The 16470-nt window shown below is 44.8% G+C and overlaps 1 protein-coding gene and 1 long non-coding RNA gene across 4 annotated transcripts in view; one reads left to right on the top strand and one right to left on the bottom strand.

Moving 5' to 3' along the window:
- Positions 1-16470, bottom strand: part of LOC133544167 (interleukin-1 receptor accessory protein-like 1) — a 573629-nt gene that overhangs the window by 154978 nt on the left and 402181 nt on the right. For all 3 annotated transcript variants that reach the window (XM_061889267.1, XM_061889265.1, XM_061889268.1), the window contains exon 6: positions 759-833. In XM_061889267.1, coding sequence (XP_061745251.1) covers positions 759-833 — 75 coding nt within the window. The remainder of the gene's footprint in view (positions 1-758; positions 834-16470) is intronic.
- On the top strand, positions 3961-4550 carry LOC133544540 (uncharacterized). Its single transcript, XR_009804666.1, has 2 exons — positions 3961-4124; positions 4256-4550. It is a non-coding gene; the product is annotated as an uncharacterized LOC133544540 (long non-coding RNA).

Genomic DNA, 16470 nt, shown 5'->3' with positions numbered 1-16470 from the left:
TGCTTTTGTTGACCATAGAGGAGATTCTGTAGAGAAATCTCGTTCGTTGGTTGACCTTGGTTGCCATTTTATCACAGGAAAAATGAGCTCTCTAGTAAGAACTCACCTTGCATTTTTCGCCCCTAATTAAAAGGTACAAATACTTTACTTTGCCACAACTGTTATATTACCATTCCTACAGTTAGGTAACTTGTTTTTTAAAAAGACAGTTATGTGAACCGTATATATTTAAAAAGTCTGCATCACCATTTCCCGAATGCTACCTTTTACCTTTGTAAGCCAGAAACTTATTTAAAGAAAGCCTCCATCTTGACCCATTTTATCTCCTGCTTTTGCTCCTAATAAGGCACGGAGCTGGAATTTTCCCATGAGTTCCGCAGAGCAGAATCCACGGCAGTCACACGAGTCGGAATTAAGGCACAGGAGTGCACTGGGATAAGTGAAGACTCATTATTTCTGAGCAAACATGAGGTGCTGGTGGATGAACAAGCTCCACTTGAGTGCAAAAACAAGCCACACATTGGTTGGTAAATCCACAAAATCACGACACAGGCACATCCTGTACCAGGATAATCAACAATCCGCGGCTAAATAGAACAAGACCTGCTTATCCTTCATACTGGGAGTGTGTAGCGCAAAGATTGGCATGGATGCCCTGATCTAAAAACCCGAGATAATGCCATTGTTGATGAGTAGGCAGAGGCTGCAAGCATGACGCCATATGCACCACCGACAGAGGCCAAGGATGGTTTTCCTACCTGGTGCCATCTCAATGATGCTCGTCTGGCTCTCGGACGGGGAGAGGATTTTGGGTGGCTGGTCTGTCAGAGGAGCTGGTGAGAGACAAAGAAGAGAGCAGACGTTTAATTATTTACGAGCACAATCTTGGGAATCGGGAGGAATATCCAACAAAGAGCTCAACAAATGCCTAAGAAAATAAAGTAAACTCCGGACTCTGAGGGGCTGCTTATGTCCTACGCTTTGAACTAGCTGGGCGATATATCGATATACTCGATATATCGCGGGTTTGTCTTTATAGAAAATGACTATATCGCGATATTCGAGTGTACGTTCTCACGCAGTTGTTTTTAGGTGCGGGCATTTAACTACAGAATCTCTCCCACGTGTGTGTGACCATTGCTGACATTTTCTTCGTCTCTTCCGCGAATGAGATAAATAATATTTGATTGTGACAGTCAGGGTCCATGGTTCTCGCCCGGAAAAGGGTGGAATGCCATCTCCGGGTTGGGGAGGAGACCCTGCCCCAAGTGGAGGAGTTCAAGTACCTAGGAGTCTTGTTCACGAGTGAGGGAAGAGTGGATCGTGAGATCGACACGCGGATCGGTGCGGCTTCTTCAGTAATGCGGACGTTGTACCGATCCGTTGTGGTGAAGAAGGAGCTGAGCCGGAAGGCAACGCTCTCAATTTACCGGTCGATCTACGTTCCCATCCTCACCTATGGTCATGAGCTTTGGGTCATGACCGAAAGGATAAGATCACGGGTACAAGCGGCCCAAATGAGTTTGGGTCTCTCCCTTAGAGATAGGGTGAGAAGCTCTGCCATCCGGGAGGAACTCAAAGTAAAGCCGCTGCTCCTTCACATCGAGAGGAGCCAGATGAGGTGGTTCGGGCATTTGGTCAGGATGCCACCCGAACGCCTCCCTAGGGAGGTGTTTAGGGCACGTCCAACCGGTAGGAGGCCACGGGGAAGACCCAGGACACGTTCGGAAGACTATGTCTCCCGGCTGGCCTGGGAACGCCTCGGGATCCCCCGGGAAGAGCTAGACGAAGTGGCTGGGGAGAGGGAAGTCTGGGTTTCCCTGCTTAGGCTGTTGTCCCCGCGACCCGACCTCAGATAAGCCGAAGATGATGGATGGATGGATGTGACAGCTTGCTGTAGTCGTGTGGGTTCCACGGACCATCAAGGAAGGACATTTCTTTCGAGCAGGTTTGACTCGCTTTATTTTTCAATACAGCTTGTCTTCAGGTCTGGTCGCTTTTCACCTCCTTCTCTGCTGCTCGCTCCTCGGTTGCTTTTCAGCCGCCCTCGTTGTTGTCGCTCCTCGTGCATTGCTGCGGGCTTCCCACCTCCTTCTCTCTTTTTATATATGCGGGCGGTATAGCCCGGTTGGTAGAGCGGCCGTGCCAGCAACTTGAGTGTTGCAGGTTCGATCCCCGCTTCCGCCATCCTAGTCACTGCCGTTGTGTCCTTGGGCAAGACACTTGACCCACCTGCTCCCAGTGCCACCCACACTGGTTTGAATGTGAAAATTAGATATTGGGTTTCACTATGTAAAGTGCTTTGAGTCATTAGAGAAAAAGCACTATATAAATATAATTCACTTCACTTCACTTCTTTCTCGTCTCTTCTCACAGACACATAAAACAAGCGCACCTTCTTACAAACCCCGTTTCCATATGAGTTGGGAAATTGTGTTAGATGTAAATATAAACAGAATACAATGATTTGCAAATCCTTTTCAACCCATATTCAGTTGAATATGCTACAAAGACAACATATTTGATGTTCAAACTGATAAACTTAAATTTTTTTTGCAAATAATTATTAACTTCGAATTTCATGGCTGCAACAAGTGCCAAAGTAGTTGGGAAAGGGCATGTTCACCACTGTGTTACATCACCTTTTCTTTTAACAACACTCAATAAACGTTTGGGAAGTGAGGAAACTAATTGTTGAAGCTTTGAAAGTGGAATTCTTTCCCATTCTTGTTTTATGTAGAGCTTCAGTCCTTCAACAGTCCGGGGTCTCCGCTGTCGTATTTTACGCTTCATAATGCGCCACACATTTTTGATGGGAGACAGGTCTGGACTACAGGCGGGCCAGGAAAGTTGTAACACTTGTCTTGCTGAAATAAGCAGGGGTGTCCATGATAACGTTGCTTGAATGCCAACATATGTTGCTCCAAAACCTGTATGGACCTTTCAGCATTAATGGTGCCTTCACAGATGTGTAAGTTACCCATGCCTTGGGCACTAATGCACCCCCATACCATCACAGATGCTGGATTTTCAACTTTGCGCCTATAAAAATCCGAATGGTTATTTTCCTCTTTGTTCCGGAGGACACCACGTCCTCTGTTTCCAAATATAATTTGATATGTGGACTCGTCAGACCACAGAACAGTTTTCCACTTTGCATCCGTCCAGCTTAGATGAACTCGGACCCAGCAAAGCCAGCGGCGTTCCAGGGTGTTGTTGATAAATGGGTGTTGCTTTGCATAGCAGAGTTTTAACTTGCACTTACAGATGTAGCGACCAACTGTAGTTACTGACAGTGGTTTTATGAAGTGTTCCTAAGCCCATGTGATGATATCCTTTACAAACTGATGTCGGTTTTTGATGCAGTACTGCCTGAGGGATCAACAATCCGTAATACCATCGCTTATGTGCAGTGATTTCTCCAGATTATCTGAACTTTTTGATGATTTTACGGACCGTAGATGGTAAAATCCCAAAATTCCTTGCAATAGCTCGTTGAGAAATGTTCTAAAACTGTTCGACAATTTGCTTACAAAGTGGTGACCCTTGCCCCATCCTTGTTTGTGAATTACTTAGAATTTCATGGAAGCTGTTTTTATACCCAATCATGGCACCCACCTGTTCTCAATTAGCCTGCACACCTGTGGTATGTTCCATATAAGTGTTTGATGAGCATTTCCCAACTTTATCAGTATTTATTGCCACCTTTCCCAACTTCTTTGTCAAGTGTTCCTAGCATCAAATTCTAAAGTTAATGATTATTTGCAAAAAAAAACATCAAATATGTTGTCTTTGTAGCATATTCAACTGAATATGGGTTGAAAATGATTTGCAAATCATTGTATTCTGTTTATATTTACATCTAACACAATTTCCCAACTCATATGGAAACGGGGTTTGTAAGTTTCTGCGTTAATCATGTTAACTTACAATAACATTATTTTTGTTACGTTTCAGTTTCATAAATCCCCTCAGTAAAATCACCAAGACGTCACCGTGGAGTTATCAAGTCTGTTTTGCTGACTGGACAGCTAGCTTCCACAGCTAGTGGGTCTATGACGATGACTTCTGTTTTGTTTGCCGTTTTACTGCCGTGTTACGGACACCATTGGGAAACAATTAAGGTATGTAAATAAACATTTAAAAAATCATTCCGTGCAAATAACTCATTTCACAACATATATACAATATATTGCCAAAAGTATTTGGCCACCCATCCAAATGATCAGAATTATGGTGTGGGGTTGTTTTTCAGGAGCAGAGCTTGGCACCAAAACATTTTGGACTATTCCATGCTCCCAACCTTGTGGGAACAGTATGGAGTGGGCCCCTTCCATGTCCAACATGACAAGGTCCATAAAGACGTGGATGACAGAGTCTGGAGTGGATGAACTTGACTGGCCTGCACAGAGTCCTGACCTGAATCCGATAGAACACCTTTGGGATGAATTAGAACAGAGACTGAGAGCCAAGCCTTCTCTTGTGTGACCTCACCAATGCGCTTTTGGACGAATGGTGGAAAAATCCTATAAACAAACATTGCAACCTTGGGGACTTTGATTGATTGATTGATTGATCGGACAGCCTTCCGAGAAGAGTTGAAGCTGTAATTGCAGCCAAAGGTGGACCGACATCATATAGAACCTTTTGGGCTAGGAATTGGGATACTATTGGCAATATAGTGTATCTGCGGTGCGGCTAATACACGGAAAAATTTTAATTTTTAGTGGGTGCGGCTTATACCCCTCAAAATGAAAAAGGCTGTAGTTATAGAACCTTTGTCATTCTTATCCAATAGTGAAGGGGTCTTGTAGGGATAACTGCAGTTGAGGCAAGGAATTTTTTTTTACTGTGTGTGAACCCGTTAATAACAAGAACCAAAAACACATGCAAAATTAATAAAAGAGGGAAAAATCAAATCATGCACTTGCTTGTGCTTAGCGTGCTTCAGTGCAGCGTAAAGAAATCTCATTACCTTAATTACCCTTTTCCCCCACACAAAGTCTGCTAAGAAGATTTTGTTTCATTGGGACATGAAGCGTAAGAGCGCTTACGGAAGACATTTCAAAAAGGAGTATGGAAGGTGTCGGTGTCCATCTAGTCCCGACTTGCAATTTGCACAATACGGATAAATACGTGTGAAGCATAAAATATATTCACATCATGGGTTAGGATTATTTAATTCAACTCAGCCATGTTCTAGTGATCATTGATTATATAATAATACAAACCCCGTTTCCATATGAGTTGGGAAATCGTGTTAGATGTAAATATAAACAGAATACAATGATTTGCAAATCATTTTCAACCCATATTCAGTTGAATATGCTACAAAGACAACATAGTTGATGTTCAAACTCATAAACATTTTTTTTTGTGCAAATAACAATTAACTTAGAATTTCATGGCTGCAACACGTGCCAAAGTAGTTGGGAAAGGGCATGTTCACCACTGTGTTACATCACCTTTTCTTTTAACAACACTCAATAAACGTTTGGGAACTGAGAAAACTAATTGTTGAAGCTTTGAAAGTGGAATTCTTTCCCATTCTTGTTTTATGTAGAGCTTCAGTCCTTCAACAGTCCGGGGTCTCCGCTGTCGTATTTTACGCTTCATAATGCGCCACACATTTTCCATGGGAGACATGTCTGGACTGCAGGCGGGCCAGGAAAGTACCCGCGCTCTTTTTTAAGGAAGCCATGCTGCTGTAACACGTGCTGAATGTGGCTTGGCATTGTCTTGCTGAAATAAGCAGGGGCGTCCATGAAAAAGACGGCGCTTAGATGGCAGCATATGTTGTTCCAAAACCTGTATGTACCTTTCAGCATTAATGGTGCCTTCACAGATGTGTAAGTTACCCATGCCTTGGGCACTAATGCACCCCCATACCATCACAGATGCTGGCTTTTGAACTTTGCGTCGATATCAGTATGGATGGTCCACTTCCCCTTTGGTCTGGATGATACGATGTCGAATATTTCCAAAAAACAATTTGAAATGTGTATTCATCAGACCACAGAACACTTTTCCACATTGCATCAGTCCATTTTAGATGATCTCGGGCCCAGAGAAGCCGGCGGTGTTTCTGGATGTTGTTGATAAATGGCTTTCGCTTTGCATAGTAGAGATTTAACTTGCAATTAGAGATGTAGCGACCAACTTTATTTAGTGACAGTGGTTTTCTGAAGTGTTCCTGAGCCAATGTGGTGATATCCTTTAGAGATTGATGTCAGTTTTTGATACAGTGCCGTCCGAGGGATCGAGGGTCACGGTCATTCAATGCTGGTTTCCGGCCATGCCGCTTCCGTGGAGTGATTTCTCCAGATTCTCTGAACCTTTTGATGATATTATGGAGCGTAGATGTTGAAAATCCCTACATTTCTTGCAATTGCACTTTGAGAAACGTTGTTCTTAAACTGTTTGACTATTTGCTCACGCAGTTGTGGACAAAGGGGTGTACCTCGCCCCATCCTTTCTTGTGAAAGACTGAGCATTTTTTGGGAAGCTCTTTTTATACCCAATCATGGCACCCACCTGTTCCCAATTAGCCTGCACACCTGTGGGATGTTCCAAATAAGTGTTTGATGAGCATTCCTTAACTTTATCAGTATTTATTGCCACCTTTCCCAACTTCTTAGTCACGTTTTGCTGGCATCAAATTCTAAAGTTAATGATTATTTGCAAAAAAAAAATGTTTATGAGTTTGAACATCAAATATGTTGTCTTTGTAGCATATTCAACTGAATATGGGTTGAAAAGGATTTGCAAATCATTGTATTCTGTTTATATTTACATCTAACACAATTTCCCAACTCATATGGAAACGGGGTTTGTAGGTTGTGAGGGCCCCCCTTTCCATTATAGCTAACACACACACACACACACACACACACACACACACACACACACACACACACACACACACACACACACACACACACACACATCTTGCCTACTTTGTGTTGACCCACGTTTGGTTAGTAGGTTGTGAGGGCCCCCCTTTCCATTATAGCTAACACACACACACACACACACACACACACACACACACACACACACACACACACACACACACACACACACACACACACACACACACACACACACACATCTTGCCTACTTTGTGTTGACCCACGTTTGGTTAGTAGGTTGTGAGGGCCCCCCTTTCCACTATAGCTAGCGCACGCACACACACACACACACACACACACACACACACACACACACACACACACACACACACACACACACACACACACACACACACACACACACACATGTATTGCCTACTTTGTGTACACCCACGTTTGGTCAGTAGGTTGTGAGGGCCCCCCTTTCCACTATAGCTAGCACACAAACACACACACACAAGTTTTGTCTACTTTGTGTTGACCCACGTTTGGTTAGTAAGTTGTGAGGGCCCCCCTTTCCACTATACCTAGCATGCACGCACGCACGCACACACACACACACACACCTTGCCTACTTCGTGTTGACCCACGTTTGGTTAGTAGGTTGTGAGGGCCCCCCTTTCCACTATAGCTAGCACACACACACACACACACACACACACACACGTCATGCCTACTTTGTGTTGACCCACGTTTGGTTAGCAGGTTGTGAGGGCCCCCCTTTCCACTATAGCTAGTGCGCACACACACACACACACACACACACACACACACACACACACACACACACACACACACACACACACACACACACACACACACACACACACACACACACACACACACACACACACACACACACACGTCATGCCTACTTTGTGTTGACCCATGTTTGGTTAGTAGGTTGTGAGGGCCCCCCTTTCCACTATAGCTAGTGCGCGCACACACACACACACACACACACACACACACACACACACACACACACACACACACACACACACACACACACACACACACACACACACACACACACACACACACACACACACACAGTTCAGCCTGATGTTACTATAGTCCGGGGAGAGCCTCTTAAAGCATCCCTGTGATCACATGATGATAGATCGGCAGAGGACAATGAGGGGTTGACGACACAGGGGAGAAAAACACGGACCTTGCTCTCTTCCATTACCTCTCCCATCCCCTTTCCTCTATCTTCCTCTTCCCCTTTTTTGTTCGCGGTGCGTTGCTCCGTCCGTCTTTCCTGTGGCTCCCCGGGGTGACGGCGAAGGGAGATGGAAACGGAGGGAAGAGGAGGATGAGGAGGAGGGGGGGGAGGGGTGTAGTTGCGGTGCTCTGTTCACACTTCATTAAAGACCACTTCTGCAGATGAATAGCGGGAGCGAGCGAGCGTGTGGGAGACTTCCGACGGAGGAAGAGAAATGAAAGCGAGATTTCGCTGCAAACCTTGTTAGTGCGAGTGTATGGTCGCCATCTTGCATGCGAGCAGATTACAGCCCAGCAATTATTCTCTTTATGCTGCAGGTGGACCGATAGGAAATTCTGTTTGATATTGCATATTTAATAACTCCTCAACAAGATAATATTGTGATAAGTTTGCTCCGCACGTTTTAAGTGAGTCAGGCGGCTTGACTTTTGATTCATTGGGCACAAGGCTTTCCATGACGTTCTACACCGAGTCGGTCCGAGCGACTTTGTTATGAGTTCCAGTTGCGAGAGAAAAAAGCCTGCTGGTTGTTGTTAGAAAAAGGAGTTCAGCACAGAAAGGGTACAATAGACCCCATTAAGCAACCGTTTTGTTCTTAGGTGCACTTACGAAGTTTTGAAGGAGATTTTTGTATTCACCGATGTTTTCTTAGCTGGGATTTGTCCGTAGGTAAGAACCTATTTGTTCTTAAGTGTGACAAGTTCCCTTACTTCTATTGTCTTATGTTAAATAAATATCATCATATCGCTGCAACATCGTGTGGACATTGAGGGCGGTACCTCTGGATTGGCAGACCGGGGTGATGGTTTCTCTCATTAAGAAGGGCTTGTTGTGATTTCCCTTCCTGATTCCATGACTCGCCCTATCTTGCCTCGGATTGGCCTGTCCCTAAGGTTTTGCCCTGATCTAAACCAATCGTGACTCATCATAGTTGTCAGGATTGTCCCTGACAGTTTGGCCATGTTTTAGTTTTTCCTCAGACTTTGTTTCCTGTCCGCGCTCTTATTTTGTCCGTTTCTTTCTCCTATGTCCCCCCCTCCCTTGTGGAGGGGGTCCGGTCCGATGACCATGGATGAAGTACTGACTGTCCAGAGTCGAGACCCAGGATGGACCGCTCGTCGGGACCCAGGATGGACCGCTCGCCTGTATCGGTTGGGGACATCTCTACGCTGCTGATCCGCTTGAGATGGTTTCCTGTGGACGGGACTCTCACTGCTGTCTTGGAGCCACTATGGATTGAACTTTCACAGTATCATGTTAGACCCGCTCGACATCCATTGCTTTCGGTCCCCTAGAGGGGGGGGGGTTGCCCACATCTGAGGTCCTCTCCAAGGTTTCTCATAGTCAGCATTGTCACTGGCGTCCCACTGAATGTGAATTCTCCCTGCCCACTGGGTGTGAGTTTTCCTTGCCCTTTTGTGGGTTCTTCCGAGGATGTTGTAGTCGTAATGATTTGTGCAGTCCTTTGAGACATTTGTGATTTGGGGCTATATAAATAAACATTGATTGATTGCATTGATTGATTGTATTTCTCCCTGAGTGCCGTGTCTCCCGAGCTGTGGCTGATTGGCACCTGGCCACACCTGGTGTCAATCAGCCAGGTACTATTTAAAGCTGCCTTCCCCTCCAGTCAGGGCTGAATTATTGTCACCACTACCTGTCAATGTCATTAATACTTATCGTTGTAGCTGTGTCTACTTCTGTTCACTCTGCTCATGTCATAGTTACTTCGTGTACAGTAAGTGTTTTTGTTTCTAGTCCACAGTTAGCCTTTGTGCTAGTTTTTCATCATAGCCAAGTTTGTTCTCCGCCTTGTGCGCGCCTTTTGTTTGTTCTTGTTTTTGTGTTAAATTAAATCACGTTTACCTTGAAAATGCCTGCCGCCCTCTGCATCTTGGGGTTCGTCAACTACTCATTGTGACAATAGTAAACCAACCAATCATGAATGTTCTTATACGTTAATCAACCAATCATCATTGATGTTTCCCGTATATTTTGTCCACTGCCTCTGGAGTCGCTTCGCCACATAGTTTCGATTTTTAAGATAATCATGTTTAATGCAGGGTTTCCCGCAGCGCTTTGTTGTTAAGACCGCCTTAACAACAAAGATCCACCGCCTAAGCTAAAGTCTTAACAAGCTGCTCGGCTTCGTTCTGCCTCTGCCTCTGTCAGTATGTCTCTGCAGAACCCAGCATTGTCCCACCCACAGAACCATCTGATTGGCTACACGCAGAGTGGTAACGGCCAGTGAGTATTCAGAGCGCATGTAACAGCCAATCAGCAGCGAGTATTCAGAGCTCATAGAGTCAATTCTCACGGCAGAGGCAGGCAGAAAGGACAGACAGCGGAGTAAGCAAAAAGGTGTGAGCATGATGCGGACTTCCCCAGCGTTTTACCTTTTTCCCATCTTTTACGGCGGTATAGCTCGGTTGGTAGAGTGGCCGTGCCAGCAACTTGAGGGTTGCGGGTTCGATCCCCGCTTCCGCCATCCTAGTCAGTGCCGTTGTGTCCTTGGGCAAGACACTTTACCCACCTGCTCCCAGTGCCACCCACACTGGTTTAAATGTAACTTAGATATTGGGTTTCACTATGTAAAGCGCTGTGAGTCACTAGAGAAAAAGCGCTATATAAATATAATTCACTCACTCACACTCAAAAGTGCCTTTTTTTCGCTCTCTGCGAAGACACTGTTCATTTCCCTGTGACTTCACACAGTGCTGCCGATACAAACAAACAATGGTGAATACCACAGCAAGATATAGTGACATTAGCTCGGATTCAGACTCGGGTTTCAGTGGCTTAAGCGATTCAACAGATTACGCATGTATTGAAACAGATGGTTGGAGTATGAAAGTATTGAAGAAGAAACTGAAGCTATTGAGCGAATGGCTATTGACGCTATTCATAGCCATAGCATGGCCGAATAGCTGCGTTAGCATCGCCGGTCAAATGTGCGGACCAAACGATCAGGACTTTCGCATCTCGTGACACTGGAGCAACTTAAATCCTTCGATTGGTAAGTGTTTGTTTCGCATTAAATGTGGGTGGAAGGAAACTTGATGTAGTTGCAAATGCATCTGCAGGTTATCCATACATCTCTGTGCTATGTCTGCTTTAGCACCGCAGGTAAATAGCACGTTAGCATCGATTAGTGTAGCATGTTAGCATCGATCAGCTGGCAGTCACGCCGCAACCAAATATGTCTGATTAGCACATAAGTCAACAACATCAACAAAACTCACTTTTGTGATTTCGTTGACTTTATGGTTGCAAATGCATCTGCAGGTTATCCATACATCTCTGTGCCATGTCTGTCATCGCCGGTAAAAATGTGGAGACACTCCAGCACAGGGGTGGGCATTACGTCGATCGCGATCAACTGGTCGATCTCGGAGGGTGTGTCAGTCGATCTCAAGCCAGGCATTAAAAAATGTACATAAAAATGAGCAATCATCAATCATACCAAGACTTCACTTTGGTCAGTTGTTTGACATTCTCGGCACCCGAGGATCTTGTGAGATGACGCTGGCTGCTGCGAGCTCATATTTAAGAAAAAAAATCCCTAACAGGGCGGACGCAGAGAAACACATTTTATTTCTAGAGACTCTGTACCTACTGTCAAAACTCTAAAGACCGACTGCACAGTTCCTGTCTTCACCATAAAAGACCTGCTTCATCCTGCCTGTGCTAACAAAATAAGAGTCTCAGAAAGCTAGCGTGCACAAGCTAGCAAGCTACGGAGTTTGATGCCGATGTATTTCTCCCCCGCCCTCAGCGACCGCTTTCTCACTTGCTTGCCCACCCGCACACTCACTGACGTCACTCACCTGCTGCCAGACATTAAAGGGCCACACACATATGCTACTCTCATAACAAAGTGTTTAAAAACGAGTATGCAAGTTGGACAAATGAGATGCCAAATCCAACCACTTTCATGTGGTATTGGACAGAAAGGAGGACTTTTGTCTTCCTCCATTTGAAAATGTGGGCGTTATCATCATTACTGTCTAATTCCAATCAATGCAAGTCATCAGAATCAGGTAATACACCAACTTATATTCTTGTCTTCATGAATGAAAGGAATCTTTGTGTGTTAAACATGCTTGTATTATCATTAAACACCATTAACTTGTTAACAAAAATGTCTCTTTCATAAATGAATAAATATAAATTATAAATAGGAATGAGGTAGATCTCCTCGACTTGGTCAATTGAAAAGTAACTCGCCTGCAGAAAAAGTGTGAGCGCCCCTGCTCCAGCACATTCAATGGGGGTCTGGTGGCAGATTTCTTGCCATTTTCGCATCTCCGGGCCAGTGGTGCAACTTGAATCCCTCCGTTATTGTTGTTACACCCTCCGACAACACACCGTATAGGGGGCGGTATAGCACGGTTGGTAGAGTGGCCGTGCCAGCAACTTGAGGGTTGCAGGTTCGATTCCCGCTTCCGCCATCCTAGTCACTGCCGTTGTGTCCTTGGGCAAGACACTTTACCCACCTGCTCCCAGTGCCACCCACACTGGTTTAAATGTAACTTAGATATTGGGTTTCACTATGTAAAGCGCTTTGAGTCACTAGAGAAAAGCGCTATATAAATATAATTCACTTCACTTCACTTCACCGTCGAGGCATGATGTCTCCAAGGTTCCAAAAAATAGTTGAAAAAAACGGAAAATAACAGAGCTGAGACCCGGTGTTTGTAATGTGAAAATGAAAATAGCGGCTGTGTTACCTCGGCGACGTCACGTTCTGACGTCATCGCCACAGAGCGATAATCAGAAAGGCGTTTAATTCCCCAAAATTCACCCATTTAGAGTTCAGAAATCGGTTAAAAAAATACATGGTCTTTTTTCTGCAACATCAAGGTATATATTGACGCTTACATATGTCTGCTGATAATGTTCCCCTTTAAACTACTAAAATCGGGTTAGTGGGTTATTCCAAATTGGACGGTATGGAACCTTTTGTGCAGTGGTCTAATTCCATCCATCCATCCATCATCTTCCACTTATCCGAGGTCGGGTCGCGGGGGCAGCAGCCTAAGCAGGGAAGCCCAGACTTCCCTCTCCCCAGCCACTTGGTCTACCTCTTCCCGGGGGATCCCGAGGCGTTCCCAGGCCAGCCGGGAGACATAGTCTTCCCAACGTGTCCTGGGTCTTCCCCGTGGCCTCCTACCGGTTGGACGTGCCCTAAACACCTCCCTAGGGAGGCGTTCGGGTGGCATCCTGACCAGATGCCCGAACCACTGGTCTAATTCTCATTATCAATACAAGATCTGAGCAAAACGTTAATGCAACTCTGCAAAGAAATAAATAGAGTAGGTAACTTTTTGTGGTGTGAACATGGTGTGGTTGCTGATCCTTCATACTTAGTGATATTCGCGCCACGGTAAGGAGGGTAGGCGGCGGGAGGAAGGCCGATGTGTTTCAAGGCGACGGCTCTAAAATATCACGCCGGGGAGGAGTTGAGGATGAGTCAGAGAAGAAGTGTGGCGGCGGTGGAGGCGGAGGAACAAGCTTTTACGGATTATCAAACAATCTTGAGCGGCGATGGCTGTGGCGAGAAGCAAAAGGGGAGAGAATTTAGTTGCATCTCCGGCGCCGGAAGAAGTGCGCTGACACGCGCAATCTTCACACAAAACCAAGTTTACGCATCATGCTCGCCGTGATAAATCCATTTGATCTGGCAGGGAACACAACTGCACCGTGACATGATTTCCTGTTTCGTATTGTCATATTGTGACTGGTAGAACTGTTCGGACATTAAGTGGATCAGTTTGTCATCTCTCCTTCATGATGGTGAGGCAATACACATTTGATCCACTATGGACTGGACTCTCACTATTATGTTAGATCCACTATGGACTGGACTCTCACTATTATGTTAGATCCACTATGGACTGGACTCTCACTATCATGTTAGATCCACTATGGACTGGACTCTCACTATTATGTTGGATCCACTATGGACTGGACTCTCACTATTATGTTAGATCCACTATGGACTGGACTCTCACTATTATGTTGGATCCACTATGGACTGGACTCTCACTATTTTGTTAGATCCACTATGGACTGGACTCTCACTATTATGTTAGATCCACTATGGACTGGACTCTCACTATCATGTTAGATCCACTTGACTCTCACTATTATGTTAGATCCACTATGGACTGTACTCTCACTCTTATGTTGGATCCACTATGGACTGGACTCTCACTATTTTGTTAGATCCACTATGGACTGGACTCTCACTATTATGTTAGATCCACTATGGACTGGACTCTCACTATTATGTTAGATCCACTATGGACTGGACTCTCTCTATTATGTTAGATCCACTATGGACTGGACTCTCTCTATTATGTTAGATCCACTATGGACTGGACTCTCACTATTTTGTTAAATCCACTATGAACTGGACTCTCACTATTATGTTAGATCCACTATGGACTGGACTCTCACTATTTTGTTAGATCCACTATGAACTGGACTCTCACTATTATGTTAGATCCACTATGGACTGGACTCTCACTATTATGTTAGATCCACTATGGACCGGACTCTCACTATTATGTTAAATCCACTGTGGACTGGACTCTCACTATTATGTTAGATCCACTATGGACTGGACTCTCACTATTATGTTAGATCCACTATGGACTGGACTCTCACTATTATGTTAGATCCACTATGGACTGGACTCTCACTATTATGTTACATCCACTATGGACTGAACTCTCACTATTATGTTACATCCACTATGGACTGGACTCTCACTATTATGTTAGATCCACTATGGACTGGACTCTCACTATTATGTTAGATCCACTATGGACTGGACTTTCACAATATTATGTTAGATCCACTCGACGTCCATTGCACCGGTCGACCTGTGGGGTTGAGTTTTTCTTTGCCCTGATGTGGGATCTGAACCGAGGATGTCGTTGTGGCTTGTGCAGCCCTTTGAGACACTTGTGATTTAGGGCTATATAAATAAACATTGATTGATTGATTGATTGATGATCTATTAATCAGCAAGCTGTCTTTAATCTATGTCCATCCATAGGTGCCCATCTACATTTCTGCCAGTTGGTCCTCAGTGTGTGTGTGTTAGTGTTGTCCCGGTACCAATATTTTGCTGCTGGTACCTCCATCCATCCATCATCTTCCGCTTATCCGAGGTCGGGTCGCGGGGGCAGCAGCCTAAGCAGGGAAGCCCAGACTTCCCTCTCCCCAGCCACTTCGTCTAGCTCTTCCCGGGGGATCCCGAGGCGTTCCCAGGCCAGCCGGGAGACATAGTCTTCCCAACGTGTCCTGGGTCTTCCCCGTGGCCTCATACCGGTTGGACGTGCCCTAAAAATCTGGGTATTATCTTCGACCCAACTCTCTCCTTTGAGTCACACATTAAAAGCGTTACTAAAACGGCCTTCTTTCATCTCCGTAATATCGCAAAAATTCGCTCCATTTTGTCCACTAAAGACGCCGAGATCATTATCCATGCGTTTGTTACGTCTCGTCTCGATTACTGTAACGTATTATTTTCGGGTCTCCCCATGTCTAGCATTAAAAGATTACAGTTGGTACAAAATGCGGCTGCTAGACTTTTGACAAGAACAAGAAAGTTTGATCACATTACGCCTGTACTGTATATACCTTTGTATACATATATACATACATATATACCTTTATATACATATATACATACATATATACCTATACTGTATATACCTTTATATACATATATATATACATATATACCTGTACTGTATATACCTTTATATACATATATACATACATATATACCTATACTGTATATACCTTTATATACATATATACATACATATATACCTATACTGGCTCACCTGCACTGGCTTCCTGTGCACTTAAGATGTGACTTTAAGGTTTTACTACTTACGTATAAAATACTACACGGTCTAGCTCCATCCTATCTTGCCGATTGTATTGTACCATATGTCCCGGCAAGAAATCTGCGTTCAAAAGACTCCGGCTTATTAGTGATTCTTAGAGCCCAAAAAAAGTCTGCGGGCTATAGAGCGTTTTCCATTCGGGCTCCAGTACTCTGGAATGCCCTCCCGGTAACAGTTCGAGATGCTACCTCAGTAGAAGCATTTAAGTCTCACCTTAAAACTCATCTGTATACTCTAGCCTTTAAATAGACCACATTTTTAGACCAGTTGATCTGCCGCTTCTTTTCTTTCTCCTATGTCCCCCCCTCCCTTGTGGAGGGGGTCCGGTCCGATGACCATGGATGAAGTACTGGCTGTCCAGAGTCGAGACCCAGGATGGACCGCTCGCCTTTGTATCGGTTGG

The sequence above is a fragment of the Nerophis ophidion genome, linkage group LG27, assembly GCF_033978795.1.
Source record: "Nerophis ophidion isolate RoL-2023_Sa linkage group LG27, RoL_Noph_v1.0, whole genome shotgun sequence".
Lineage (NCBI taxonomy): Eukaryota > Metazoa > Chordata > Actinopteri > Syngnathiformes > Syngnathidae > Nerophis > Nerophis ophidion.
Note: the sequence above shows the minus strand (reverse complement) of the source record. Positions and strands in the feature narration are given on the sequence as shown.